This window comes from Hippocampus guttulatus, chromosome 12 (genome assembly GCF_054856545.1).
Source record: "Hippocampus guttulatus isolate MCC_2025c chromosome 12, RoL_Hgut_1.0, whole genome shotgun sequence".
Classification (NCBI taxonomy): Eukaryota; Metazoa; Chordata; class Actinopteri; order Syngnathiformes; family Syngnathidae; genus Hippocampus; species Hippocampus guttulatus.
In genome coordinates, this window is record NC_141272.1 from 1371885 (window position 1) to 1399182 (window position 27298).

Here is a 27298-nt window from a genome sequence, read left to right on the forward strand (position 1 = left end):
CAATATGACCCGCCCTTAATTATCATCGACACGTACCTTGTAAAATAAAAATAATATTACTGTATTGCGTTTCGGTCACACACACACAAAAAAACGGAATATTTTGGTGGGGGGGTTCGTAGAGTTTTAAACTTGAAACCGTGTCAATTCCAAGCTCCAACAGCAATAGTCACGTGGTCTATTCTTTCATAATTCTTTATTCTTTGTGTTATTCTTCACACCCCGTACCAAATGAAGTGTCCAATGCGTAGGCGTAAGCAAACGGAGTTTGCTTTTTTAATTACACTTTCGATCTCGTGCGGGTGTATTGTGAGGTAATAACCCGAAAATTTGACTTTTTTTTTTTTTTACCAAAACCTGCAATATTAAAATGTTCCAATTTATATCCACCGAGAGAGAGAAAAAAAAGAACGAGGCATGCAGGCTGCTTGAACTTAAATCTCGTGTTAACGTGCCCTTAATTTCATTATTCTCATGTAAACCTCGCAAGGCCATATCGCCCAATTCTGAAAGGCTCTCCGAGGGGGGGGGGATTAAAATGTTTCTATAATCCGCTTTATTAATCGTGCAATGTGCTGCAAGACAAGAGCCGCGCCGATCAGCGCGTGCGTGTGCGCTGCGCCTCTTTAGCTCGCCATCCGAAGGTTTTATTACACGAACAACAATAATCTGGTTGCCAACAATCGGATTACTCGCGGTGACGTCACCAAACACGATAACCGAGGGCAGGTTGGATGGCGTCGAGGCGCTGCGCAGGCGCGTTTGGTGCGAGGCGGGCGGAGGGGGGGGGGGCGCACCGGCGTCCCTCTAATTGGCCCTGGAGGACGCCGATGAAGACGGACGGCGCGTTCAAGTGGCTCCTCTTGACTTGAAGGGATCGATGAAGAATCCGGATTCCCCCCCCCCCCCCCACATCCTGCGCGCATACGTGGCCGCGTGCACGCGCAGCGCCCAGCGCGGTGAACAATAAATGTGCGACAACGGCAAGCAAACTGCTGGCTGGTGAAGGCGGCAGCTTGTTTCTTGTTGTTGTTTTCGTTTCCGATGCCAGGCCGAGCAGGCCCGTTCCTAATATTTGACTGAACAATGTTGCACTCGTGATTTTGTTCTCGTTGACGATGGACATTTTTTTTTTTTGCGGGGGGGGGGGGTTAAATTATGAAATCAGATCACAGCCTGGAAAAGTGTCACCACAGTTGCTGGGAATGAATGCGAAAGAGGAACGTCCACGTGACACTTGATTGAAGAAATGACTCCATTTCACTGCAGATAGTCCCCCCCCCCCCCCCCCATCCCCCTGTACGCTTTTGGTCACTGCTACACAGCAGGCAAAACAAAACGACATTTCTTCTTTGTGTTGTTTTTTAAATAATAACCCAAACTGGATCGCGAGTGCTGTGTTTCAATAGTGGTTCATTTTATTACGTTTTGGGGGTTTTTTTTTGTGTATGTGTGTGTGACGAAGTGTATTGATTTCAACTTGTGCAAACAAGCGACATTTCCTTTTGTTTGTCTTAATAACACAGACCCTGTCGGGAATAAACCACACCGCAGTTTGTCATAACTTTAAAAAAATGGATTCAATTTTATCTAATGATTGGTTTCAATACGTTTTTGCATTGTTTGGAATACACGACCTTGTTTTTTTTTTCTTAATTCGCAGTTCCAACCCTGCAAAAATTAAAATGCACTTCATAGTGCGGAGGGACCGATTCATTTTCACTGAACGTTTTGATTTTGCCAGGATATTTATTCCTCGTGTGTTGACTCCACGTTATGCAAAAAAAAAAAAAAACTTTTTGGTTTTTGAATTGACAATCCTGCAAAATTAAACACGCGAGTGACTTTAAAAACAAGTCGATAGGTGTTTTGTTGTCACGTGGTGACCATATTGGTACAGCGTCGTGGAGGGAAAAATACTTGCCACTGCATGTTTGTTGTTGTTGTTGTTTTTTTCTTTTCAAGTGAATGCAATTGACGCGCTGTTTTGTGGCTCTTTGCGCCGCGCAGGCCCGGTGGTGCTGAGCAGCCCGGCCCAGCTGGTGGCGCCCGGCCTGGTGGCTCGGGGGACCCTTTCTATCACCGGCAGCGAAATCTACTTCGAGGTGGACGAGGACGACCCCGCCTTTAAGGGGGTCAGCCCCAAGGTCAGTTGCACACGCACGCAACGCCTTCCCCGAAACAACGGCAACGGCAACGGCTCCCTTTGCAACGCGCCATGTTGCCGTGCAGCAAATGTCAAACTGCGCAAATTCATCAGCCGCTTTGTATTTCATTGTCATGGCGTCCACGTCGCCGTGTATTTTCTATTTTCCCAAAAAACGGGTCATTTAAAACCCCCATCGTCGTTCCGATTGTCACTTTTTTTTCCCCAAACAAAAGCATGACGACGAACAAATACGTATATAACAGTTGGTTTTATTAGCTCTTTAAATTAAGTGGATGACAATTAAAAAAAAAAAAAACAGGTCACAGATGTTATAATCCAGTGTAGTTCAAGTGCATTTCTTTTCCTCAATTTTACCGTCAGATATATTTACTATATTTATATAGGTTTTAGTCCAAAGAAATCGTGGCAGAGCAAGTCATTAAAAAAAAAAGAGAACAGCCAATAAAAAGATTCTTTAAATTAAAAATTCAAGTAACTCGATGGAATGTTTCTTTAACAGATGCTTTACACTCAAATGTAAACTTTTGCGAGAAAAAAAAAAGGGAGTACAAACCGTATCGAGCAAAAGTATAAATTAGGTTGTTTTCGTTCCCGGGAGATCAAGAAAAACAAAAGCCACCAACATTCACAATCTCACAACGCCATCAACACATCGACGGTATCCAATGTCCACGCGCGTTTCAAGTCTCGTCAAAGGGGTCGTGGGAATCGTACCGGAAAGCGTGTGCGCGCGAGCGAGTGCGTATCGCGCGCCGCGAGCGCGAGCGGCGCCGGCGAGAAGATCTCGGGCGGGTTACCTCAGAGTTTCTCCAAGCTTTTGGGGTTGGTGAGGATCTCCCTGGCCAGGCGCCACGTCTGCTTGGCGGCGTTCTCCAGGGCCGAGTGCGGCTTGCCCTGGAAGAGGTCGAGGTTGGGCAGGAAGTAGTGCGGGCAGCGGCGGCACTGCAGGCAGGAGATGAGCTGCAATAGAATCCCGTTGAGGCGGTCGCCCAGGCAGTTCTCGTCCCAGTCGGCCTCGCGCGGGTGCTTCTCGCACTCGTACGAGACGAGCGTCTTCATGTGGTAGTTGTTGAGCGGCGTGCCGGGCAGCTCCAGGTGGCGGTCGCGCAGCGCCTTGAGCACCGACAGGCACTTCTTGCGGCAGCCGCCCAGCAGCAGCCGGTTCTCGGCCTCGGCGAACTGCAGCACCCAGGCGTCGCTCTCGGCCGAGCTCTGCTTGCCGTTGAGCGAGTAGCACTCCTTGGAGAGCAGGTTGAAGCCCTCCGCCTTGACCTCGGCCACGCGGTTGGGCCCCGGCCACGGGATGTGCGGCAGCGGCCAGTGCGCCGCGCTGCGCGGCCAGATGCCCGTGCACTTGAAGGCGGGCGTGATCTGCACCACGTAGCGGTCGCGGATGCGCAGCTTGACCTCGCTGGTGTCCGCCACCATCTTGACCACGTCGCGGTAGCTGCACTTGTCCACCGCCTGCGCCACCAGCGTCTGGAAGCGCGAGCGGATCTTACGCGCCGACAGGTAGCCCGAAGCGGTGATGAACTCCACCCACAGCGACATGCTGCGCTTGCGGCCGTCGCTCAGCTTGAGCACGGCGCAGCCGGGCAGCGAGCCGTCGTCCACGAAGTTGAAGACGCCCATCTGGTTGAGGTAGAGCACCACCTCGAACTCGCTGGGCGAGATGACCTCCAGGCCCTCGAAGCGGTTGTCCATCTCGCTCAGCGAGCTGATGAAGCGCGGCTCCTGCACCTCCACCTCCTTCAGCACGTCCGACACCACCTTGCACACCTCGCGGATGGTCTTGGACACCGCCGCCTTGCGCGACTGGCACTTCTCGTTGTAGTACTTGTTGAGGTGGTACACCAGCTTGGCCTGCGCGGCGATCATGTTGGGGCAGAGATCCGGGTTGTACACCGGAGTCTCGCAGTACGCCGACGGATCCAACGCGGCGGTTTGTACGGGAGCCAATTTTAGAGGAGAAAAGGCAACGTTCTACGAAGAAAAAGGAGAACGAGAAGAGGGATGGGGCGGGGGTGGTGGTGGTGGTGGTGGTGGGGGAAGTAAACCCCACTTCGGAACGGGGGGCTTGAGGAGTTGGGGGGGGGGGGGGGAGGCGCGGGCGGGCTCGAGCTCCGGGACGGCCGCGCGGCGCTCACGCCTCGCGGCTTAACATGGCTGAGAAACGGTCGCAAGTGAGCGCGAAGAAGGGAGCGAAAAGGGCCCCCGCTGTCCTGCGCCGAATGCGAAGTGTGCGTGCGCGCTTTGCGCCGAGTGCAAAAATGAGCTCTGCTGGCTCGCATCGCCTCGGCGTTCGCGCGCGCGAGCGCTGGCTTTTTTGCAAAGGGAGGGGCTTGTGGCGGGCTGGCCCAATGGCCGCGCGCCACGTCATAACGACTCCGCTCCCGTCCGGGGCTCTTTATAGACGGCTTGGGCTCATCGGAAGGCCACAGCGAGTACGAGTCGACGCACGAGGGAATACACCCACGCACAAGGGGGAAAAAATAGCACTTTTGGGGTGTGCTGTTTTATGATCCCCCCCCCCCCACCCCCGAATGTATTTTCTATTCAATTGTAGAAATGACAATCTCGTTGTCAGCGTGGCAAATACTCGTTGATATCCCGCATTCTATCTTTCTTCACTCAACCAGACCGAAATTTTCTTCCAAGCTATTTGGAAAAGACCTTCGATTTGATTTACTTTTTTTTTTTTTGTCCAAAAATGTCATTGGTATTTTTTGTATTCATTTTTGGCGCATTGGTGGATATGTGGCGTGTATAAAACTCCGTTCTGAAACGTCACAAAGGACACGAAGCAATCCGCTGAGCGTTCTTCTCACAGACACAGTTGAAAACGTTTCAGTTGTCATGTGTAATTATTCAAAATAATCCAGCCGTTTATGAGCGTCTTCAACTCCAGGAAGGAAAAAGACATTTCCATTTTGTTTTTACGTGTACGCGCATATACTCTTCACTTGAAAATCAGAATGTGCTTTTCTCTTGGATTTAAATGGCCACATATTAGCATAACATCATCATCGCTTCATTGGTCAATTATTTAGTTTTTGGATTATTCGTTGAATCAGATTTTTCCAAATTTAAAACAAGTCCTCATTTTCATTTCTCTATTCTAAAAAAATATTTCAATAGCACAATGTCGGAAACGTACAAAAATGAATTAACATTCACTCACTGGTTTGGTCCAGAACATGTCAGAAAAAAAGGAAGAGCAGATGCTGGCAGGTTTTTTTTGGGGGGGGGGCGGTTGCACAAAAGATCATCGATTCGATTTGACATAAAATCGAATGGACATAAAATAAGATAAGATATCCTTTATTTGTCCCACATACCGAAATCTGACATTCAACATTTTTCCTGTTGAAAGGCTGAAATTTGGGAGGGTTGCACAGTATATATATATATATATATATATATATATATATGTGTGTGTGTGTGTGTTGAAAAATAATTGAAGCACACATTTTTATCAAGTAGTATTATTTTGACGGACAATGAAAGAAAAACAAAGAGATGCAGTAAGAAAGACCCAAGTGGGACCGATGGACAGACGGATGGCGTCGCAACCGTGATTTTGCAGGTCTCAAACACGCATGCGCCCCCTAGCGGCGGTCAGCGGAATCGGGCGTGAACAGATTGCGCAATCAGATCGTAAATGACGATCGTGGGGCCAAGCGGTGACAGCATCGCATGTCCCAATCTCGCGCTTTGATATCTTTGAGGCCTGACATTTTGTAACCGATAAATCTTCCGAGCGGGACAAGTCAAAGGCGTCCCATTGAAGACTTTTCTTCTTTCCCGCAAGTGAATCTGCTGACAAATGGCCGTGCGATTTGTCGTCATTCACAACTAGCCCCCCCAAAAGAAGAAAAACAATCCTCCCCCATGTATTTTGGCCACAACGTTTTGCCCTATTCACTTCATAATCCCACGTAACATTGTGATTTTGGAGCGTACAGTGGCTTCCCGTCTTGCCAAATGTTCCATCCTCCCTCCCGCTGCGGCTCGGCTCGCCTCGTTTATTAGAAGCAGACCGCGTCCGACATTCCCGTCGAAGAGCGCCGCGACGTCAGCGTACGGCCAGCTCCCAAGCGCCGGCTTCTCCGCAACCTCTTTGGCCCGTCGCCGTCCGCGTGCGCGATCGCAGCGCGGGGATTTAGCCCAGATTACGGCCCGCTAATCCGAAGCATGTGCTGTCTCGTAAAGGCGCCGCCGGCGGAGGGGCCCTCCGCTGCGCCGGTCGTCTCGGACCCCGCGGTGCCACGCTCGCGACGACGTTGGGAGCGGTGTTGCTCGCGCGCCTGCCCAAGAAGCAGGAGGAAGCCCCGCGCTCTAACATATGCGCCTGCGATTCCAGCGCGGGCCCAGTTTTTGACCCACGCGTGATTGTGTAAATCAATATGGCGTCTCCCGCTGTCAGCCACCCCACACCCCCAAATTTCTCGCGGCGCATGTGACCCTGTTTTCAAGGCCTCTTTTGTTTCCACAGCAATGGGCAGGGCGCTTCTTTGCTTCTTGTCCTCCATTTTTCTTTGGCGTCTTCCTCTTTCTGAAGAGCGATTGTCCTGTTAACGTGGCAGGCGATTGCGGGGTCAGCCGGACTCGACTGGAAATTCCCCCTTTTGACCGCGACGCTCGTGCTCATGGTGATGTGGATGCATCCGGGCTATGTTGAAATCAGCCACAAAGACGATCGATTTTGACAATCGTGCTCCGTGCAAAAATCGTCACTTTTCAGGAGACCCCCCCCCCCAAAAAACGGCCTTATTACTCAAGCGTGAGCGTTGGTCAAAGAGCGCGAGCCATTTTCAACACTTGATTTGTCAGTAAGTTGTAAAAATCACGTACGTGCGTCGAATGACCAATAGTGTGGATTGGTGACAAAAATATGAACTTTACCAAATTGTGACTTTGAGGTTGCAGCCTTGAGTTGACCCACAAAATACATTCAGGAAGTCAGCTAATTTGGTTCGACGCCACCATGCGAGGAGTTTGATGACTTTGCAAACAAAATATTAGAATTTAGAAATGTAGAGCCTCCAGCCTCTTTGTCTTAGCAACCTGAAATTTGGTCGGAAAAAAAAAAATCTCAATGAATACAGTATGTCCTACAAAATAAGAACATATTTGAAATCTCTTGACTTTCTGTTTTCATCAACCTTATAAAACGGTGGACAATTGTGCCTGCATGCTATTCAAAAAAAAAAAAAATGCCATTCAAGTTGTCTTTCTCGGTGCGCTCGAGTGGCTCATGTCAAGCTGAAGTTCAAAGTTAAATTTTTTTTTTTTTTAAAAAGGGACGTTTAGCTAATACCGCAGCTGCCAAGCTAATGCGCCGATACGATTCAGGGGACGGAACGAAATGACATCTTTCTGTCGAAATCAGTTTAAAAATGTCCGAAATGTGACATTCCCACTGTGACATTGTTTCATCTCGTGGGTGAGCTGCCAGCGTGCGTTTAGGATATTGACTGTCACCACCGTGAGACTGTCAGTGGGATCTTTTTTTAAATAACGGAACATTATTATTGTTATTAGTATTATTATTATTATTCCCGGGCAATATGGTGTCGCCGCAGGAGGCCGACTAATTTTGCCGGACCCCCTTTGGCTTGCGTCCATTCATTAGTTTCCTCCAGCGCCGGGCCTCTGCCGCGCGTCGCCTGGAGGCTCGCCACCTTTTCCAACTGGATCGAGCGCGCGCGCGCGCGCTGCCGTGCAACACAAACTTCGACGACCAGACGTGCGTTTTGAAAAATTTTTGCGTGTCTCTCACTGCACACAAAAAGGTGGCGAAAGTGTAAATTAAGAAACGGAATTGATTGTCTCGGCTTCATTTGGCCCTTCACAGCCCCCCCCCCCCCCCCCCCCCCGCAATATGCTACGCTTGTCAGCCTTTGTGATAAATTACATGCATGCATTTGCATGAATTTAGCAGCGGTGCGGCTCACGCGTGCCAAATTAAGAGTTGGGAAAATACTCAATTTGCCTTTAGAACAAAATAAAAAAATGAACGTTTCATCATTTGGTTGCAACTTTGTCATCGTTAGCTTGCGATTTTGCATCGCTTGATTGAGACGAGAGAAGGGTTGGCGATTTGTGGTGTATTCGTGACGCATTTCTTCAGGCGTCTTTAACTCCGCCATCGTTATGAGTAAACCGGGAGAATGACTCGCAAACAAGTCCGTTTCATTTAGCCACTTGAATTTTTCGAGGAGCCATTTTACGTCTGTTTCGGCCATTGAAAGGGGTCCTTTGAAAACAAGCTCAAGAATTTGTCCAATTGCCACCAAATTTCAACCATATGCCCGAGACAGATGACTGAGGCCACATTGTCACGAATTTGGTCGTGCTTTGTCAGCCAGCTTCACTTTGCGATCTGAAATTTGGCTGGCATGCCCATCTTGAGAAGACCCACCAAAAAGTCGGAAGAGACGTGCCTGACAGCGCGCTGGAAGTCCGCCATTTTGGTTTGAACGGGCTATATAGGGGCCGTGACCAACGCTCCTTCGGAAACAAACTGCGCTGAGTGACTTTGTTGATTTGCCACCAAATGACGACACCATCGGCAACAGTTTTTTGGGGGGTTTTTTTTGTGTGCGTTTGGTACAAAAAAGGAGCGTATTAATCTTCATGCCGCGCTAGGCGTCGACCGTCTCCGCGTGGGCGCCGTAATCATCTGCCCACTGACCCCGAGACGCTCGTCCGCGCTTCCCGCGGAAAGCCGTCACCTTCACGGGTTCTTCCTCGGATCCGCCTCCCCTCCGGATGACGCGCAGGGAACAAAAGAGGACTCCAGCCGCAACGCCGCCGCGCCGCCCCCGGTAATCGAATGGCGCGGCCGGCGTCGAGGCCCCGCGATCAAATTAGGCCAGGTTGCCTAAATAAGGGATGAAGGGCTCATAATTGCCAGTCGCGGAGATGTGAGGTGCCGGGTGCCAACTGTCAGAGGCGGGCTAATGATGACAAATGTCTCTCCATGCAGATTGCTTGTGCCGTTGCCGCCGCCGCCGCCGCCGCCGCCGTGAAAAAAAATGCGCCGGGGCCTAATGAGAGGAAGCTGGCGCGCTTATTTAATGACCTGCGCGGAAGCAAACGGCACTCACTCAAGACCGATGTTGTTCAGGGCCAACTTCTCCTTCAAGCGTTTCTCGGTTTCGACGACATTCTCCAAAATCATGTTGATGAGGGCACCGGCTTGGAAGGGGGGGAAGCGTCGAACATTTGTAACGATCGTGGCCACCCCGGGCGGACCTTCGTTCGTGGTCCAGGCGCGGCGTTTTTCAACCTTTAAGCGCATTTTATTTGCAGCAATTAAAGTCTCAGCCCACGCCACCAAACAGTCACAAAAAGTTTCTGCGGTCCGACTTTGGAGTGCCCCGCTTGCAAGTTGTTGCTTGGTCAAATATTTATAGCGTTAAAATCTTTTTTTGCTTTGTTTTGCTTGGCGGAATTCGAGCTCCGAACGATTGTTGAAATTGTCGGCAGTCCATTATTCTGCCGTTGAACGCCAACAACGGAACTCGTGTGTTGAGGCTGTTACAGCCCAAAAGAATCAATTCCTTTTCCTGCTGATACCGGATGGCGATATCTGATATCAACATTGGCTCTGGACTCCCCTCGCTGATCTGTAGGGATGTTCGATCCCATTTTTTTTTTTCCAGACGAGTACCAGCGCGAGTATTCCCTCTTTGGTTATCATTACCAGGTGCCCATCCCTCTAGTTCCTGAAGTCTAATACGTTTGATATATAACGTTTGTATTTAACACAATGGCAACAAATTTTAAATAAAGACCCGTGCAATTTTTTTTAAATTTAAGTATTGGCGGCTGGTATCGGCAGCCATCAGAATTATTCGATACCTTAAAATAAGGCCGTTATCGACCCATTATCAACACCTGGTATTGGTATTCACTGATCGCCATTTACGTGGAACTTAAACAGGAGCGTCGACGCTACGGCTAACACAACGCCATGTCTTACTTCCAACCACTAATCTGTCATGAGATATCATTTGGTGTGCCAGAGACAAAATTGGAAATCATGAACTTTACTACGGGATAAAACACTTTTTTTTTTTGCTTCATTTTTGTATGATCTTTCTTCACTGACTGGCTCAGATAAATCACGCGCTTCCCCGCTAGGCCGCGTGGCAGCCAGTCGGATTGCAGTTTCGTGTTTCCTGTGCCGATAAAATGCAACCGAGCAATACTTCTCGCTCAACGGTCTTCCTGTTGAGTGCTTTCGCTGTCTTCTTATATCGTAATTATTAAGCAGTGTTTGTTTTGGGGGGGTTTTTTTCCGGGGTAAATCCGCAGTAAATCAGACTCTCCGCCCGCAGTGTGACGTCGGCCTCACGCTAATAAAAGAGCAAAGCGGGAGTGGCCACGGCCTGGCCAGATTTGCCCAATTTGTTGCATGAATGGCTCTTGAAAGGCTTTCCCGGCGCGCACAAAGGGCCCCTCGGCTTTGTTTGCCCTCGCCCCATCTGTGTCATCTGCTGGTCCGTGCAAGAGGGCGGCGTCTCGGGGGCGCTCCCCAGCGGCGCCGCCAGTTGTTTTATGGACTCGGCGGAGTTCATAAGTCGGCCCCCGGCCCATTGTGCGGCGGGGCCAGCTGACGCGCGTGAATGGACGGCAGCATATTGACACATCATTTCCATTAATGAATCGGACGAGTCGGCCTTGTTTCGCGCCGTGATTTATGTCCGTTGGGTTATCATCCGAAGAGAGAGGGCTTCACCCGCGACGCCCTGCCGCAGAGCACGCTCAAGAGTTTTTATCGGGTTTTTTTAAGACCCATCAAAGCGGTGTTTCAACCTTTTTTTTTCCAGTACATAAATCACACAGATTCACAGATTTTTTTTTTTTTTTTTTTGAGAGAGATCCGAAACACAGACTTTTTTTTTTCAGGACTTAAAAAAAAAACATCTTCAGTTGTACCCCGACTTATCATTTTAATTTGTAATTGCGGTTGTAACTCTAAACACATCGCACATTATCTTTCCTATTGTCAGTAAATGGAAATTCCGTGAATTCGTTTCGGTCCCAGAACAACATGAACTCCTTTAATACTTTCTTTTGGTGTGTGGGCCTTGACCACCAGGTGGCAGTGTAATCCAGACATCCGTAATACACGAAGAAAAGTTTCACAAATACGTGAATCTGTAAACTGCAGAATATATACCTGCGACTATTGTTTTGTTGTCTGTCTGCATGCGTTGCTGCACCAATTCTGTTCAAATAAGGCCACGCACGGAACGCAAACTTGTTCGCACCGGCTCAGTCTCATAAGATGCGTCGTTCACCATTTGAGGTACCGTTGTACTTATTATATTCATACACTGATTTTGGTAGGACATTTTTTCCATGATTTTATACAAACTGTCAATCATTATTTGTATTCAATTTCTACCTTTCTTAATTTCGGTTTTTTTTTCAGTCATATGACTTTTTTTTCCCAATGAACGAGTGGGGAGTTTTTACTTTGCATCCAAAGCACCAAGCATGTTTCCTTTTACATTTTGGGGGTACAGTAATCCCTCGTTTCTCGCGGTTAATGGGGACCAAAACCACCCGCGATAAACGAAAATCCGCGAAGTAGCGTCCAATACACATAAACAGATTAAAAAAAATAATAATAAATATATATATATATATATATATATATATATTTTATAAAGTCTGCAAACGGTCCGCGAGAAAAAATCCGCGATGCACTGAACCCGCGATAAACGAACCGCGAAGTAGCGAGAGATCACTGTACACTGATACACTTTCCATTTCAAGTTATTCATTAAAAAATAATAATAATTAATCAAAACCCCGAAGAGAAATCATTCTTGTTGTTGTTTTTAACAACCACAGAATGATTGTAGTTATGAGCTAATCTTGACAACAATTGAAGCATGCATCACCACATGAGGGTTTTTATTTTATTGTTATTCATTTTTTGATGCAGGTCGCAAAATAACAAAAGCATTATGTTGACCTATTTTCTATTTCATTTGCAAAATATTTTCCTTCCCGTTGCGTATCGTGACCCGGTTTTCGAGCTCGGGCCTGACCTAGCAACACCCCCCCCCCCCCTTGCTCACTGCTGCGCCGCCACTTCTACGGCGGGGTCAGCTTCCCCTTAGGAGCCGAGATGAGAAGGAGAAGAAAGCAAAAGGGGAGGAGGTTCGCCTCTCCAGAGGACGCGAGGCAAAGATGGCAGCGCGAGACATTTTGTCTCTCTTGATTAGTTGTGGCTGCCACTGAGCCGTGCTTCATATGAGCCCACTCCCCGGCACCAGCGTCAAATGGAGCCCACCTCATTTCCATCCGCCACGCTGGTGCAGACTTATGGGGCGGGTTGCCAATTGCTTATTTTATACGGCAATTAACGAGACTCGGACCGCGTTAGACGCGCATTTACATTTTGTCCCCGGTCGGGTCTTCTTCTTTAAGATCCGTGCACAAACAATCATGGATGTTAGGCGTTCGGGCTGGGCAATTCATTCAAATGAAATTGTGACGAATTCACCATCCACTCCCCCGCCCCAAAGTTTTCATTTCCATCAATCCATTCAATTTCTAATCTGCCAGCCAATCACAGGGCACGCATAGACAAACGACCGTTCGCGCTAGCAATCGCACCTGCAGACAATTTAAACCTGCCGTGCATGTTTTTGGAATGTGGGAGGAAACCAAGGACCCAGAGAAAAGTCACGTACGCACGGGCAGAAAACGCAAGAACGCCAGAATCGAACCCTGCACTTTTGCACTGTGAGGCCGACGTGCTAACCAGTTGACCGCCGTGCCGCCCTTTTCATTTCCTAATGGTTTCAATTGTAACTTCCCCACGACTATGAGCCCCCAAACACTTTGAATCCTTCCTACTTTCCTATCAGCCGGGCTTTGGGTGGAAGAAAGAGCAGCCAAACTGCAAATTGGTGAGATGATACATTTGCTTTTAAAAAAATGTCTCTGGATATCCAGATGATTTCATTTTGTGCAACCACCTGACAATTTTTTTTTTTCCAGTGTACAACAACATTCCGAGGAAATCACTGGTGAGCTATTTTTAAAACAGGCCCACAGGCTACTCGGGGGGGGGGGGGGGGTTCTTGGGGGTGACCTCTGAACCATTCCATGTGTGTCCACATGTATCACGGATTTTTCGACAAGGGGGTCAGGGGGGGGGGGCGATAATTCCAACATCTTGTCGCATCTAATAGCCTTACAAAAAATATCTCGATTCAAATTGCATGTTCCGAGTCATACATCGCTCTTGTGCATTTGTGTGTGTGTGTGTGTGTGTCTTTTTCCAAGAGGGTTGCTCGGTGTTGGGGGTGGGGGCAAGCATGTCGGCTGTTGACACCGTCTAACGAAGGGGGTGGATTAGACGTTTACCAAGGCAGTAATATGATAGGTCAAAAATACAAAAGCCGGAGAGGCAGCACTCGGTAATGAATGAATGATTGACTGCCAAAGGAGACGCCGCCACTTTGCCGCCGAGCTGAGCGGCGGCGCTGACGCCTGCCGAGCCGCCGCGCGCTCGCCTTGATCACGTTTCCCCGCTTCCGTCTCATCTCGGCCTGCCCGCGTCTGCCGGAGGGGGAGCCGCTTTGCCGCGCGTACCTCTCGCCCTAATTTACACATTTAAGACTTTTTTTTTTTTTTTTGTCTGGTTGTTGTTGTTTTGCGTGTCTGCACTGCTGCTAACCCTCCTAGAAACCAGCACCATCAACACACACACACACACAGAATTTCCCCGGTGTTTGCCTGGAGGCAGTGAACTCATTTCAGCTTCCATAATTGCGGTGTGTTGTACACCTGTCTGCTATTAATTCTCCCCCCATGTCGCTCATTCGCTCCCTTAATGAGATATTATTGTCATTATTTTCATTAGAGTTTTCGCTTCTTTTTTTTTTTTGAAGCAACACATGAGGGGGTAATGAGCTCGATTGATGTTATTGTTAAAGGCATCGGTAGATCATGTTTTTGTCGACAATTGTAGAAAAAAAAAAACGTTTGAAAAGTTTCACCTGCAAAGACGTAAATGAAAACGCGTGCCTGCAAAAGTGGCTTTAAATGCACTGGGCCAATACAAAGTCTTGAAATGAGACCATGAGCTCTGGAATTGCGCTTTATCTTATTTTATCTCGACGTACGTATTACCAAGGATGGCAAATTAGAATACCTCATTAAGAATATCGGGTCAAAAGATGCTTGAAGTCAGCGAAATCGCTCTCTTGGCTCTTCTATCTCGGCCGACGAACGGCAAACATATTTTGCCTCTATTAACTCATTCACTCCCAAAGACGTTTTTAAACGTCTTTTCAGACTTGGTTCAGAATCGGTTGGTACTGAATGAGTTAAGAGATTTGAGCTCTTCATTTTTATTCTTTCACTTGACTGCTGCTATAGTGCCCGGGTCGACAATTAACGACTTCTTCTTGGATTGCTCAACCAGATTTTACAGGATGGCTGCTAGCTCGTGAGCTGCCGGCGCTAGCAAAGCGCTGCTAATGAAAGCGGCTGCACCCTGTACTAGCTCCGGACTCGGGATAGACCGATACGTTTTTATTTCAGGGCAGACGCTGATCGTGATTTTTAGGAGGTGGGGGGAGGCCGATAAACAGTATTTGTTGCCGATATTTGGTTGGGGTAGAAGGGAAACGACTGGCGTCAAAAGGTACGCCATTTACTCCAACTCCCACCTCTTGACTGAAATGTCTTTTTATATTTTTCTCTCGACATCTTTGTTTTATAGCACGAACAATCAATTGGCAGCATGTCTGAAGTCCAGGTAGCGGTTTTTCAAAGCGGGGCGCTTGACACTCGGGCCGGTGTGTCGATTTGAGGGTCGTGGCGGCCGTCGCTCGGTAGCGGGCCGCTCGCGAGGCCACGACGGCGGCGAAAGGCAACAACAATGGCTTTCGCTTGGCTCTGTTTCAGCCCGTCGCCGGCGAGCTCCCTCAGAAAGCGAATCGGAGAAAAAATAAAAAGGGGGAGAAAGGTCTGGCTGATGAAAACTGAAAAGTTTCCCGTCAGCGGCGGTTTGAATGTTTTTGTTGGGCTAGCAAACCACTGGAAGGAATTCCGCTCAAAAGAAAAGCGCAGCCCGAGTGAACAATGCCCAAATGTTTCTTCAGCGCTGCTCACAATCCAATTAAGGATTGAGCGAGGGTCAGGCGTGGGGGACGTCACGCTTTTTTTTTTTTTTTTCCTTTGGGAAGCTGGGCCGGACTTGAAGGCTGCCACATTGAAGCATTTTGTGCAAGCACAGATGATTCCCCCCCCCCCCTCCCCCCGTCGCTCCAAATGGCCAGGTCGGGAGATAATCTGACACTGATTTTTTTTTTTTTCCCGTTGGTTTTTCAGGTGGTACCAATTATCGGATGTCGAACTCCCCCCCCCCCCCACCTTTTATCCAAAACCGGTTCCCATTTGCCTTAAAGCCTCCCATCCTGATGACTGATAAAGTACGTCCACACTGCTGGTTTTGGCCGTCTTTTGTGCATTAGCCCGAAAAAGTGCAACCTGGACTCAAAGATGCCAAGATGCCATTTGGGCTTTTAAAGCTGATCTCTAATCTCCCGGCGAGAGGTAAAGTGGCCCCAGAAGGGCCCAAGGCTGGATGGGAGTGCGGCCTTTGTTGGTTTGTTCACATGGCAGCCCGGCTTTGGAGTGTGTGACAGCCGTTTAACTCCACACGACCCGCTTCTCAAGTGCTCGCTCTCGAATCCTGTTAGGAGCCATAATTACAATTCATGCACCGCCTGCGCGTCTTTGAAGAGCCTCAGAGAGAAGGAGAGTCGGGGTGCATGGATAACGCCCCCCCCCCCCCCACCTATCAATGGCAACGCTCGCTCTGCATGCCTGAGAGGTGCTCACTACTTCCACTGCTACAAGGGGGTTTTCAATAAAACGCCCCCCCCCCCACCACCACTCCCCCCGCCATCGTGATGCGAATGGCTTTCTCTCGAGCGCCATGCCAACAGGCGGCGCTATCGGCAGAGGATTTGACACAAGTCAGACTTGAAGACTTGAATTTGAATGACATGAAATGACCAGGCTTGCCTTTTTACATTGGAAAATGCATTTTTTTTGGGGGGGGGGGGTATTCAGCCATTTGAGCACGTCCTGTTATGACCAAATGTATTTGATTGACAGTTGGAGATGGAGAGAACGGGACTGCAGCCTTTTCAATCTGGGAGTTTTTTTTTCTTTTTCAGGACTTTGGAGCCTCATTTTAAATATGATGATATTGATTTTGGGGAAAAAAAAAAAAAAAAGAACCCCACTCAATATAATTGCCATGTGTAAAGCCCTCCCAACCCACCGATATTTGTGACCAGGACTAAAACTTGGCCGGTCAGTCAATCAACTGTGGCTGTGAATGATTAAAACTCATGCAAATATTGACATTGTGCCAGTTTCCAACGCGACGACGTTAGCTGCGTCCAAGTGGCGGCATCCATTTTTCCTGCTTTGAAGTGCACAGGCAGGTTGTGAAAGGAAGTTCCGTGACGCGCACGGAGCAACTTTCAAAGGCAGGCAGAAGAAAGGCGGCAGCGCGGAGCCTAATAGGTGCTTTAGTCATTTTTGGAGTTTTCATAGCTTAATCCGTTGTGAAAAGCCGAGGAGAAGAAAGGCTGCGAGTGGCCCTCAGTATTAATTCGATGTGACTTCTGTACAATAAGGCTCGCCGATCCCACCGGCTTTACCGTCTTTCATCACGCACGGCCCCTTGGAACTTTTTTGCCTAAATGTTCAATGAAACGGCGGCTGTAAGCCTCTTTGGTATTCTGCCTCCATATGAGGCCGCCTTTAAGGCCATTATGACACATACAAATAGCCACGCCCCCCCCCCCCCCCCCATTGTGGCAAATGGATTGAGCACAATTGAATTCACACACTCGCGGGCATTTTCCGAGGCTCATTCGCGTTAATGCGTGTGTATGGTGGTGTGAGAAGCAACGGACATTTTGAACGCTAAAGGTGGAGCAACACGCGGAGACAATCGGGACGCACAGGCTTATGTTACAAACTAGTATGACTGCAGCTTACTGAGGAGTGATCTTTACCATGTCAGAATCAGCCATTTACTTATTTGATTGCTACATTACTCGATTGCTATTTTTCTTATGAACTCATCCACTGCCATTGACGGCTATAGAAGTCAAAGGCCCATTTGAACTGGGCATGGGCAACAGCAGCAGTTTCAATCAATGTTATGTTATCTTTGTTATTTTGTTGACTCGGTCTAAAAAAAAAAAAGAGGCTAGAAGTTGCTTTGTTTGCGTGGGAGTCTTTTTTTCCCCTCCTTTCACCAGCTCTCGCGTTGTATCTCACTGGGTGGACCGAATGAAAAGATGAGTGAGTAGCCTTGTTCTGTCCTAGTGGCTGGTTTGTGTATAGCATGCAGGGGGGGGCAGGAGAGCGTCGTGTCGTTGACCCTCGAGAGAACATCTTGCGTGAATATGCTCTAATCCGACGTAATTAGTCAAATCACAGCGCGCCAAAGCAGCTTGTCGAGGGCGGAGGGGAAGGGAAGGGAGTCGTCGGTTGGCAGGCACGGGCGATGGCCGGGATCCCCGCCGGACGACCACAAAGGTCTCAAAAGTCTTTGCCAAAGCCATCACACTTTGGGGCGTATTTCACTTGCTTCCAGAAAAATTCTGTGAACAGCTCTCCTCGTTTATGTCACGTTGAACGGGGTTCAAGTACACCGGGGTCCTTGGATCCATGCAACTGGTGCCCAGGGTGCTTTTTTTTTTTTTTTCTCAATTTATAATGGCCGCTACAAAGTGAGTTTTGGAGCTCGGGCCCCTAAAATCCATTCCAATATGTTTTAGATACATCTTCAACATGTTACATGCGCCACATTGAAAGTGAAAAGCTGAAAAAAGAAAAAAAAATACCAGCAAATAGCAAAACTGTGCAGCAATTCGTGACGCGTCAGTTATTTTTGAAAGTGTGCCACGTGTTGACACCACACACGGGAAATGTGGAAATTTGTCTTCTTGAAGACAAATCTTTTTTCCCCATTTTTAGTTGAAAGGCCCACATGCAAATTCCTGAATATCGAAATCACTGAAAGGCCATGAAAATCTCAGACAAATGTGAGTCGTTGCTCATTTGCATAAAAAGGTCCGCGTCCTCAAAACAGGCAGCAAGGGTGGGATTGGATGGGGTGTTTTTTTTTTAGTTGCACTATAATTCCTTCTTCCTCGGCTACATTGACAAATTCCGCCATTTTGTTTTCCTGTCGAACATGGTCTCAGCAACTCATTGACAAACTAGTCGCCCGCTAACAAACCTCAGCCGGGACATTTCCTCGCTTCGGTGGCGGGATTAGCGTGAGTAAAAAGACGTGAACGCTATCATTACATGAGGATAAGGCACAAATGATCGGCCGCGCTGCAGTGCCGGATTACCGTAGCCTCGGCCCGGCGTGGCCCCGCTCAACCCCGGAGGGGTGACGCCTACTGACAAAAGGCGCACATTTGCATTTACAAGTCCCCCCCCCCCCCCCCCCCCCCCCCTCTTATGCAGAGGAGCCGATAAGGAACCTGTTCCACCTTTTTTTTTTCCCAGGCAGACAGATAAGTCGAGCTAATTCCGCCGGATGCCTGCGAAAATGACGCTCCCGATGGAGGTGTAGCCCGGCATAATCTTCAAAGGGCGTCCACCCCATTGGGGCCGCTTTGCTCCTGCATGATGTGCCGCAGGTGACGGGGAGAATGATATGAAATGTGGGACATATGATCAAGCAATTGGCAGGATAAAAGGAGAATGGATGAGGCCGTTTGTGAAAGGCAACAAAGGTGAGGCAGACAAGATTAATGGAGGGGCGGCTCATTGCTCATCAGCGCCGCCCGTCCAACTGCTTTGCTTGCTCTCCTCCATCCCTGTCTTGTTCTCTCTCCGTCCCTTTCCTTTCCCTCCCACGCCACCATTAAAAAAAAAAAAAAAAGAAAAAAAAAGATAAGCGGGATCAAAAGCGATCAGCTTGGCACTCGCCGCGGCAGCTTGGTGGCATCCCGGCCAGGAAAGATTTCAGTCATCTTAAGGCTGACAAGCCTCTGGAAAAAGTCCCATTAAGAAAAGATGGGCCCCAAGCTCCTTATACTCCAAACTCTCAAGCTGTTTATCTGCTTGATGGCCTCTCTAAAGTGTCTTCTTGGGGGTGGCGGGCTCCCCTCTTGACTTTGTTAGCAAACTCCAGCGCGCTTCAAGAGGTTTACACTTACAGGCACGGGGGGAGGAAATCGGTGTAAACGCGCATGTTCAAGCTCTTCTTAATCATAATTAGGGAACACGGCATTAGAAAAAAAGACCAGCGTTATTGGAAAGCCCCACATGCTCAGTCTTTCAAAAAAAAAAAGCAAGGAACTTGGGTATGAGCTGCTCGATGCCTAAAAGGAAGGCAAACGTCAACCAGTACTAAAAAAGAAAAATAATCAACGTTGTGGACCACTTAATTCTCTCATGGGTCTTTGCGCGTAATTGCCCACATTGCCAAAATCTCCCAGGTTAGCTTATTAGCACTGGCTAGCTAAAAAAAAAAAAAAAAAGCAAGGAACTTGGGTATGAGCTGCTCGATGCCTAAAAGGAAGGCAAACGTCAACCAGTACTAAAAAAGAAAAATAATCAACGTTGTGGACCACTTAATTCTCTCATGGGTCTTTGCGCGTAATTGCCCACATTGCCAAAATCTCCCAGGTTAGCTTATTAGCACTGGCTAGCTAAAAAAAAAAAAAAAAAAGCAAGGAACTTGGGTATGAGCTGCTCGATGCCTAAAAGGAAGGCAAACGTCAACCAGTACTAAAAAAGAAAAATAATCAACGTTGTGGACCACTTAATTCTCTCATGGGTCTTTGCGCGTAATTGCCCACATTGCCAAAATCTCCCAGGTTAGCTTATTAGCACTGGCTAGCTAAAAAAAAAAAAAAAAAAAGCGTACAACGAGAAGTATCCAGCAGGTTATAAGAAGTTATTTTCAACTAAAAAGGAAACCCAAAGTCCCTAAATTGACGCAGCTGTTTCAGCACGTCGGTGTACAACTCTGATATGTTTTCAAAATAGTGAAGAGGTGTGGTGAAGCCCTTCGGAAAACATTTGGTGTGGATAGAGCGCTACCTACGCTTTGTAAGTGCGCTCCATTTAACATTTGCCATTATGGTCACATTTTTTGGGCTATGACCTGTTTTTCGTCAAAAAAGGGACATTTAGCAACCCGTTTGACTTAAGAGAGAGAGAGAGAGAGAGAGAGATCAAGCAAAATTGCTGTTGACCAGTCAAAAAGCCAATTTTTGTTTTTCCTCGCATTTCTTTCCTGAAAAAGGACCATCACACGTTTGTCGCAATGCTCCGCCCACATTAGATGGCATCGGCCCAAACAGCCCATCAAGCGAGTGGCGCCCTTTTCCTGGGAAACTTGCTTCCCATTTGAAGAGATTTCCTCGAAGACTTTTGTCACGGCACGAGCCCTTGAGACTTTTTCGTTCACCCAAATCGAGGTCACTTGGTGAAAAAAGTGCTTTCGTGGGCCGATTTTTATTCATTTGCTTGTCCAGTTTCTGATTTTTCCGATGTCGTGACAGAGTGAGTCTTTTGATGGCATAGTAAGTGATTCGAACAGGGTAAATGGAAAAACAAAACAAAAACAAATGTGATGAGAGAAGTAAGCAGGAGGTAGTGAGAAAAATAAAAGTGTTTCCTCCCACCTTGCAGACGGCGCTTGCGGGGCCTCGCTAATGCGCGCAAAATGGCGTCGCTGACATAAACGCTATTGACAAACTTGGCCGGACGTGCGGGCCAGTGAAGTGTCAGTGTATGTAATGCATATTCATCTGCTTTATCCCACCGGTCTCTACCCGAGCAGCCACGCCGTGTCATCCCGCCACACTCCAGCTCTCTCCCAAATGGAGACTGACACTGATTATGCAAATCTCCATCTCCCCCCTCGCCCCCCCCCCCCTCCTCCTCCCCCACCTCCAACCAATACCTGCTTTCGGAGTCTTCCTACTTTATTCAACTCCTGATACGGGCCTCAACCGGAGCGGAGTGTATTTATATACGGCGCCTATCCGAGTGCAGCGGAATCGCATTTTGGAAGAGGCTTCAAAACAGTTGTCAGTGAGCGAAGGATCAGATGGGAACGTGCTTTGATGCGCTAATTCTTTGCGGCATGGAAAAATGGATTAATGTGAAAGTGTGGCCATTGCTGTCGACTCCGCTTTATTTCAAGTTAAATGCAGCGGCGTTACTTTCTTGTTGCCGCAGGAAAACTCTTCCCGAGTTACCTGATGCAACACTGACTTGAACTTTGGTGCGTTTGGCGACAATCATTTACTTTTTATTCCCCATTCATTCATTCTTTTTTTTTTTTTTTTTTAATTTGCAGCATCCTCTTGTGCGCATTTTTAGTTCAGTACAGTTTCGGATTTGCAACTTAAATTCTAATGTTTATTGAACAGTTTGTTGTGACTTTTGGCTTTTCCCACCAGAAATCGCTGCAGCGAGTCACTCACATGGTTTTTGGGGGTCCATTGGACCGGCAGCGGCGTAATCTCGAGGGCGCCATCCAGTCACTCAATCAATCTGCAGGAAAAGGCGGCAACATGTGACCATATTTTAAAAAGCAAATATCAAAACTACAACTTTATTCTTGTAATCGTATAACTTTCACACTGGAAAATGTGCCTTAGGTTTCGAACTCGTGCCGCAGTGCGGTACAAGCACTATTATTGTTACGCGGGGTCCCTCTTGCGGTATGTTAAAGAAATTCAAGCGGCTTCGTTGAAAGACGGCGCTCGCTCTCATTCACTCCATTCAATTAAATGACATCTGGCGACGTGTGCGTGGCTCGTGAAAATTTTAACCGCAAGCTCACTCATCCCATCCACCGCTACATATGGTTAAGTACTGTTGTAAAACGCAATATACGTGTCCTGTATATACTGTATTTTGAAGACGTGGCGCTTGCTTAAAACCAGGAAATGGGCCTGCGGATTGCTTAAGAAATGCGGCCAATCAGATGACGGCGATGTCATCCTGCATTCTAGAACCAGGTCGGAAGAGGTTCTCGGGAACTGTTCCATTGGAACCACACGGAAGCACCAATGCGTAACGGAAAAGGGATGGCACAGGACGGAAGCGGGCTGTTTCGGGGTCGAAACGGTACAATGGAAAAGGGGCTGTAAGGGGTAATCCCGCCCTCCTTCTTCCACCACGGGACCGGGCCTATTAGACAAATCTGCAGAGTGAGCGAGTGCCGAGATGCCCTCTGTCACACCGCTCCACTCAACCCGTATAAATATATCCGGCACGCCCCAATTGTATTATTCTCCCATCGAGGAGAAAAATATGCAGACCATTGCAGGCGGATTTCCACAACCCCCGTTTCGATTTATTAATAACATCCATCACGGCCAATGTGCAGTCGAAGCCACCGGGCAGTCACATGTGATTAGAGTCCCTTCCCTGCGCGTTAGGCGCCCGGTGTTTGAAAGTCTTAACGTTAGGCTGGCGTAGACGGGTTCAAACGCCGGCGTCACCTGCGCGCCGCCTCCTCATCGAGGCGCTTCCGCTTCGCGCGGCGGCGGTGATGTCGCCCGACGTCAGGTCGCAAAGGCGAACGGGAGGATGCGAACGTGTGTCGGCTGCGCGTGCGTGCAAGGGAAACAAAAGGCCGGGCGGCAGATTCGCTTCCGGGCTAAACAAAATGGCGGCACCTGAGGAAAAGTGCAGTTTTCACTGCAAATAGAGGGGGGAAAAAAAGAGCTAAGCAAAGGTTCATACCGTAGTTACTTGAGTATTTATGCTTAAGCGCATCGGACGCTAAGCACAGTGACTCAATGAGAAATTGTAGTAGTAATAAATAAAGTAAAGTAATAAATTCGCCCAAACAAGAAAGATAACAGGAGGAACACGACCTCCAGGCACGGTTGTCATCGGATAGACAGAAAATAAATGACGAAACTTTGGTTCGGCCTTTGTAAGGATCTCAACGATGCTTGTGGAATGTTTCGAATTTTCAGAGTCGGCTAACAGGAATGAGCGACAACGCCGAATCTTTTTGTTTTCCGTGACCGTGCTGCTTCCGTCGAGTCAGGAAGGAGAGGCGGGCCATGTTGAATTGCGTCACGTGCAGCACGGCGGGCCAGCCTTGTGCGTCTCCCAGCCGCCCGGCGCATGCGCGGCGGGGACCTGCGCGGAGACAAAAGGCTTGGGCGGCAAACCCCCCTCCCCCACCCCCACCCCACCTCACCCGTTCCATCATCGAGCGCCCACGCCGCTCCTCTCCTCCCTCCCGCAGCCCTGAGCGTGACAGACCAAGAGCAGAGCGCCGGTCCCTTCCTGGTGGCGTGATTAGATTGGGGCCGAAGCCTCCAGCTGGCAGGCCTGTCTGTGACTGGAGGCGGCCGTCCCCAGCGCTCGTCAGCGGCTGACACCTCTGACAGGCAGGGGACGGCTTCGGCAGACAGGTTCATTAAATGGCATTTTTTACAGCTGGGCCTCCTGAAGAAAACACACACACACACACACACACACACACATCAGCGCTGGGCTTTGTCAACGCACCGAGTCGACATGGCGAGGGAGGGGCCGCCGTGCGTTGGCTTTCGAGCCCGAAAAGCTTTGTTGTTATGACAAATCTTCTGATTGAGGCTGTTTGAAATCAGCCCCCCCCCCCCACTTCCCTCCCTCACTTGGTCTTTAGCCTCCCTTTTGTTGACAGCTCGCCCTTTGGCCTGCGCTTTGTCACGCCACAGAAATGTACACTTGGACAGGGCAGTGGTCCGAAAGAAACTGCATGGAAAACTATGAAACGTGACTTTTTTTTGTGTTTGTGCGGGTGTGTGTGTGTGTGTGTGTGTGTTAATGAGGAACGCTTGCTAAAGTAGTCCGGTTAGAATAAGTTGTCTAAATTTAATAGCAATCAGATAATATATTGAGGACAAGTTTGTCCCAAAATGGCTGCTTGAGTCCAAAAACGACTTCCTGTGTCTTTTCAGGCATAACCTCTTGAGACTTTTTTTTTGTGGCACTACTCATGATAGACATGCCTCCCAAATGTCACATTTCGAGGTCACACTGATTACAGGGCTTTCCGTTTTGATTATTCATCAGGCTGTGTTGCTGTTGATAAATGCAGTCCTTTTGGACAAAATATTGAGCAAAAAAAAGATGCTTTCTTAAAAAAAAGCAATTTAGGGTCACCTATCTTGCCACGTATACTTAACTGTTGTTCAAATGTAGAAGCAAATGGACAAAATCTCCAGATCTAGTTGGTGCTTTAACAAGCCCGAGAAATAATTGTAAAACTGCATTTTCAGTCTTGCCGACACTTCTTTGTGGACTTGCTCATGATGGACACACCCACCAAAATCTCAGATTTGAAACTGTCTTCAGGGTCTGAATTTTCAAAAGCAAAAAAAAAAAAAAATAATAATAATCCATCCAATGGAATATGTTTATGAAGCGATGTTGCTGTTTAATAATTCTGGCAAACATTTTCGAACGCGGAACCTCAGAACTGTGAGGCAGACATGCTTTCTCGCCAATCTGTCCTCGGAGTCGATCCATTGACTGAAAATGTATTTGAGATGAATACAACGTTTTTGTTGTCGAATGAGGAAGCGCTGAAAGAGTGGACTGCAACGCCCAAATACGGTCATGGAAATGCCACATCTCACCTGACAAGCTGTTCAAACCTCCTCATGATGCCTTTGGACGTTGTACACAGCAGATTTGCACCCCCCCCCCCCCCACCCCCCTCAACATCTGGACGTAGCAAAGAAAGATGAGGAGGGGGCTTTAAAAAACCCGACCCTCACCTGCCGTCCTCTCGTAGCAATCAACCCCTGGCCCCTCCTCTAGGCCCGCGCTGTCACTATGACAACTGTTTGAGTTGGGGGAGGGGGTGGGGGATGCTGTGTCGTGGTGCTTTGCAGAGGTGTCAAATGAGAGGGGGGGGGGGCATTACCCTGGAGGGGAGCATCAGTTGAGGGATGCGGCGCTTGCACATCCGCTATCTTCATCTAATCCAATTTTAATTGAGCTCCAGAGAGCCGGGCGGCGGCGGCGGGGTCGGCCGGCCGGCTATTCCGTGGAGAAATTAAGGCGGCGGGCACGCGCTCCCTGCTGCACACCGCCGGCGTTCTCTATTTTGCAATGAGTATTAGCGTCAGAACTGACCGAGCCGAACGGCTCGCTCTCGTGCTTCACATGCAGTCAGATCCACGGACTTATTTCAAGTGCCCGCAGACCTCGCATGCATGATTGCCAACCAACGTGCCTGAATGGAAACGGATGGCAACATCTTAAAACGGTGACACCCTTGGATCGGATTATACCCACGTCTGGAGAATCGTATTGAATCGTCCCTGGTGGAGAGAGGCACACCCCGAATTCTTACTCTTTTTTTTGACGTACCTGCAGCGCACGGCACGTTTTGATAACTGTGAAAAAACGGCGTCAACATCCACGGATGTTAAAAACAATTACAAGCCTATTTTGACAAAGAAATCGTTTGAAAATGTAGGAAGTACATGGAAAAATTCTCAAAAATACTTCAAAATCTCAATGTGGTATAAATCTATTTTTTTTTCTTGTTTTCTTCCGGCATGCTGTGAAATTTTTGCACCGCCCCATAAAGTTTGCGAGACACGGTTGTGTACACGCACACCTGGCCGTCAGTGTTAGCGCTCTATCTTGATTCTCACACGATGCCTCTCAAGAGATGGCGCCGCAACGACCCGGGAGAGCAGATGAGGTCGCCGCGGGATAAAATTGTTCGGCGGGAAGCGAGATGGAAAAAGGAGGGGGCGCTGCGAGGGGGGCCCATTCTCACCTGTCAGAACAATTGGCGTACTTTTCGATACGCGCGGCCCTGCGGCTCCCGTCCTTTTGTCGTCTGCCACCTCGGCCTTCAATGCAATGTTTTTATTGATTTTTTTGGGGGGAGGGGCGGGGGTGCTTGTTTTCCCCTTAATGTGTCACACGCCTCATGGGGTTCACTTGGGAATGCCCGGAATGGGTCCAAATGCAGTAATCTAGTTAAGTTATGGATTTGCATCCAGGTGATTTTATTTTGTGCAGACACTTGATGGTTAAAACATTAACTCATTCACTCCCAAAGACGTTTTTAAACGTCTTTTCAGACTTGGTCTAGAATTGGCTGGTACTGAATGAGTTAAGAAAATTTTTTTTTTTTTTTTGGTATTCTGAATTGTAAAAATTCACCATAAATCTTTCACATTTTTTGTGAAAAGCAGATTTGAAGTCCATACTCCTTGAATAGTTCTGCCTGCGGAGAGCGGATTTAGTTGTATGATGGGAAATCCCCCCCCAAGCAGTCTTGGCCAGCGGCGGGGCAATTAAGGGATGATTCAGGACCAAGCTTCAGCCAACTCACAAATCCATTGTCACATTAAAATAATGGATTTCATGTGCATGTACATTTTGTATGGTGGAGATCTGGCGGGGGCTTAATGGGCTCTCATTGTTTTACGTAAGCTTTCCTTTAAGGTAGCAAAGTCAGACTGAGTTGCTAAGTGCCATAAAATGTGTCCCGGCTCAGGTTTTGGCGTACACAGAAGGTCTGCATGGGAAGTGGATGTTCAGCGAAATCCGCGCCGTCTTCTCCAGGTGTCACCTGCTGCAGAACACAGCCGTGGAGGTCTTCATGGCCAATAGAAGTACGCCATTTTTGTATTGCATCACATCTTGGGGCTTGGGTCCTCTATTAGTACATCGGCAATGCCGTGTTTGCTTGGTTGTTTTTTTTTTTTGTATGTGTGAAAGTTCTAATTCAGTAAAAGTGGGAACCGTATATTCCAAAGGTATTTCCCACCACAGGGTTCAGGTATAAAGAATGTTACCCGATGGCATTTTATGGTGGGGTTTATGTCGAATTTTCTGGCAGACACAAATAAGAGCTGTTATGAATGGTATATGTAGAAAAGTAATCCGCATAGGGTCGCCGTCAGCATAAAGGTACAGGAAAAAACAAATAACTGCTAATAAATCTAGCTAATAGAATACAACATACACCATATTATCTTCGATGTACATCGCATTCTCTTTCCCACACACAGAATGGCTACTGTTAGCTTAACCACT

The 27298-nt window shown here is 48.2% G+C and overlaps 2 protein-coding genes across 2 annotated transcripts in view; one reads left to right on the forward strand and one right to left on the reverse strand.

The window, feature by feature from the left end:
* The window catches only part of LOC147196892 (neurobeachin-like), a 160957-nt gene that overhangs the window by 97776 nt on the left and 35883 nt on the right, over positions 1 to 27298 (forward strand). Inside the window, exons 39-40 of the mRNA XM_086124702.1 lie at positions 2011 to 2147; positions 26757 to 26874. Coding sequence (XP_085980828.1) covers positions 2011 to 2147; positions 26757 to 26874 — 255 coding nt within the window. The remainder of the gene's footprint in view (positions 1 to 2010; positions 2148 to 26756; positions 26875 to 27298) is intronic.
* Positions 2399 to 4474, reverse strand: mab21l1 (mab-21-like 1). Its single transcript, XM_086124700.1, has one exon. The coding sequence runs from the start codon at positions 4046 to 4048 to the stop codon at positions 2969 to 2971; it is 1080 nt and encodes a 359-aa protein (XP_085980826.1). The 5' UTR covers positions 4049 to 4474; the 3' UTR covers positions 2399 to 2968.

Excerpts from the sequence above, each read along its gene's own strand:
- mab21l1 (XM_086124700.1), bottom strand. The coding sequence starts at position 4,048 with ATGATCGCCGCGCAGGCCAAGCTGGTGTACCACCTCAACAAGTACTAC.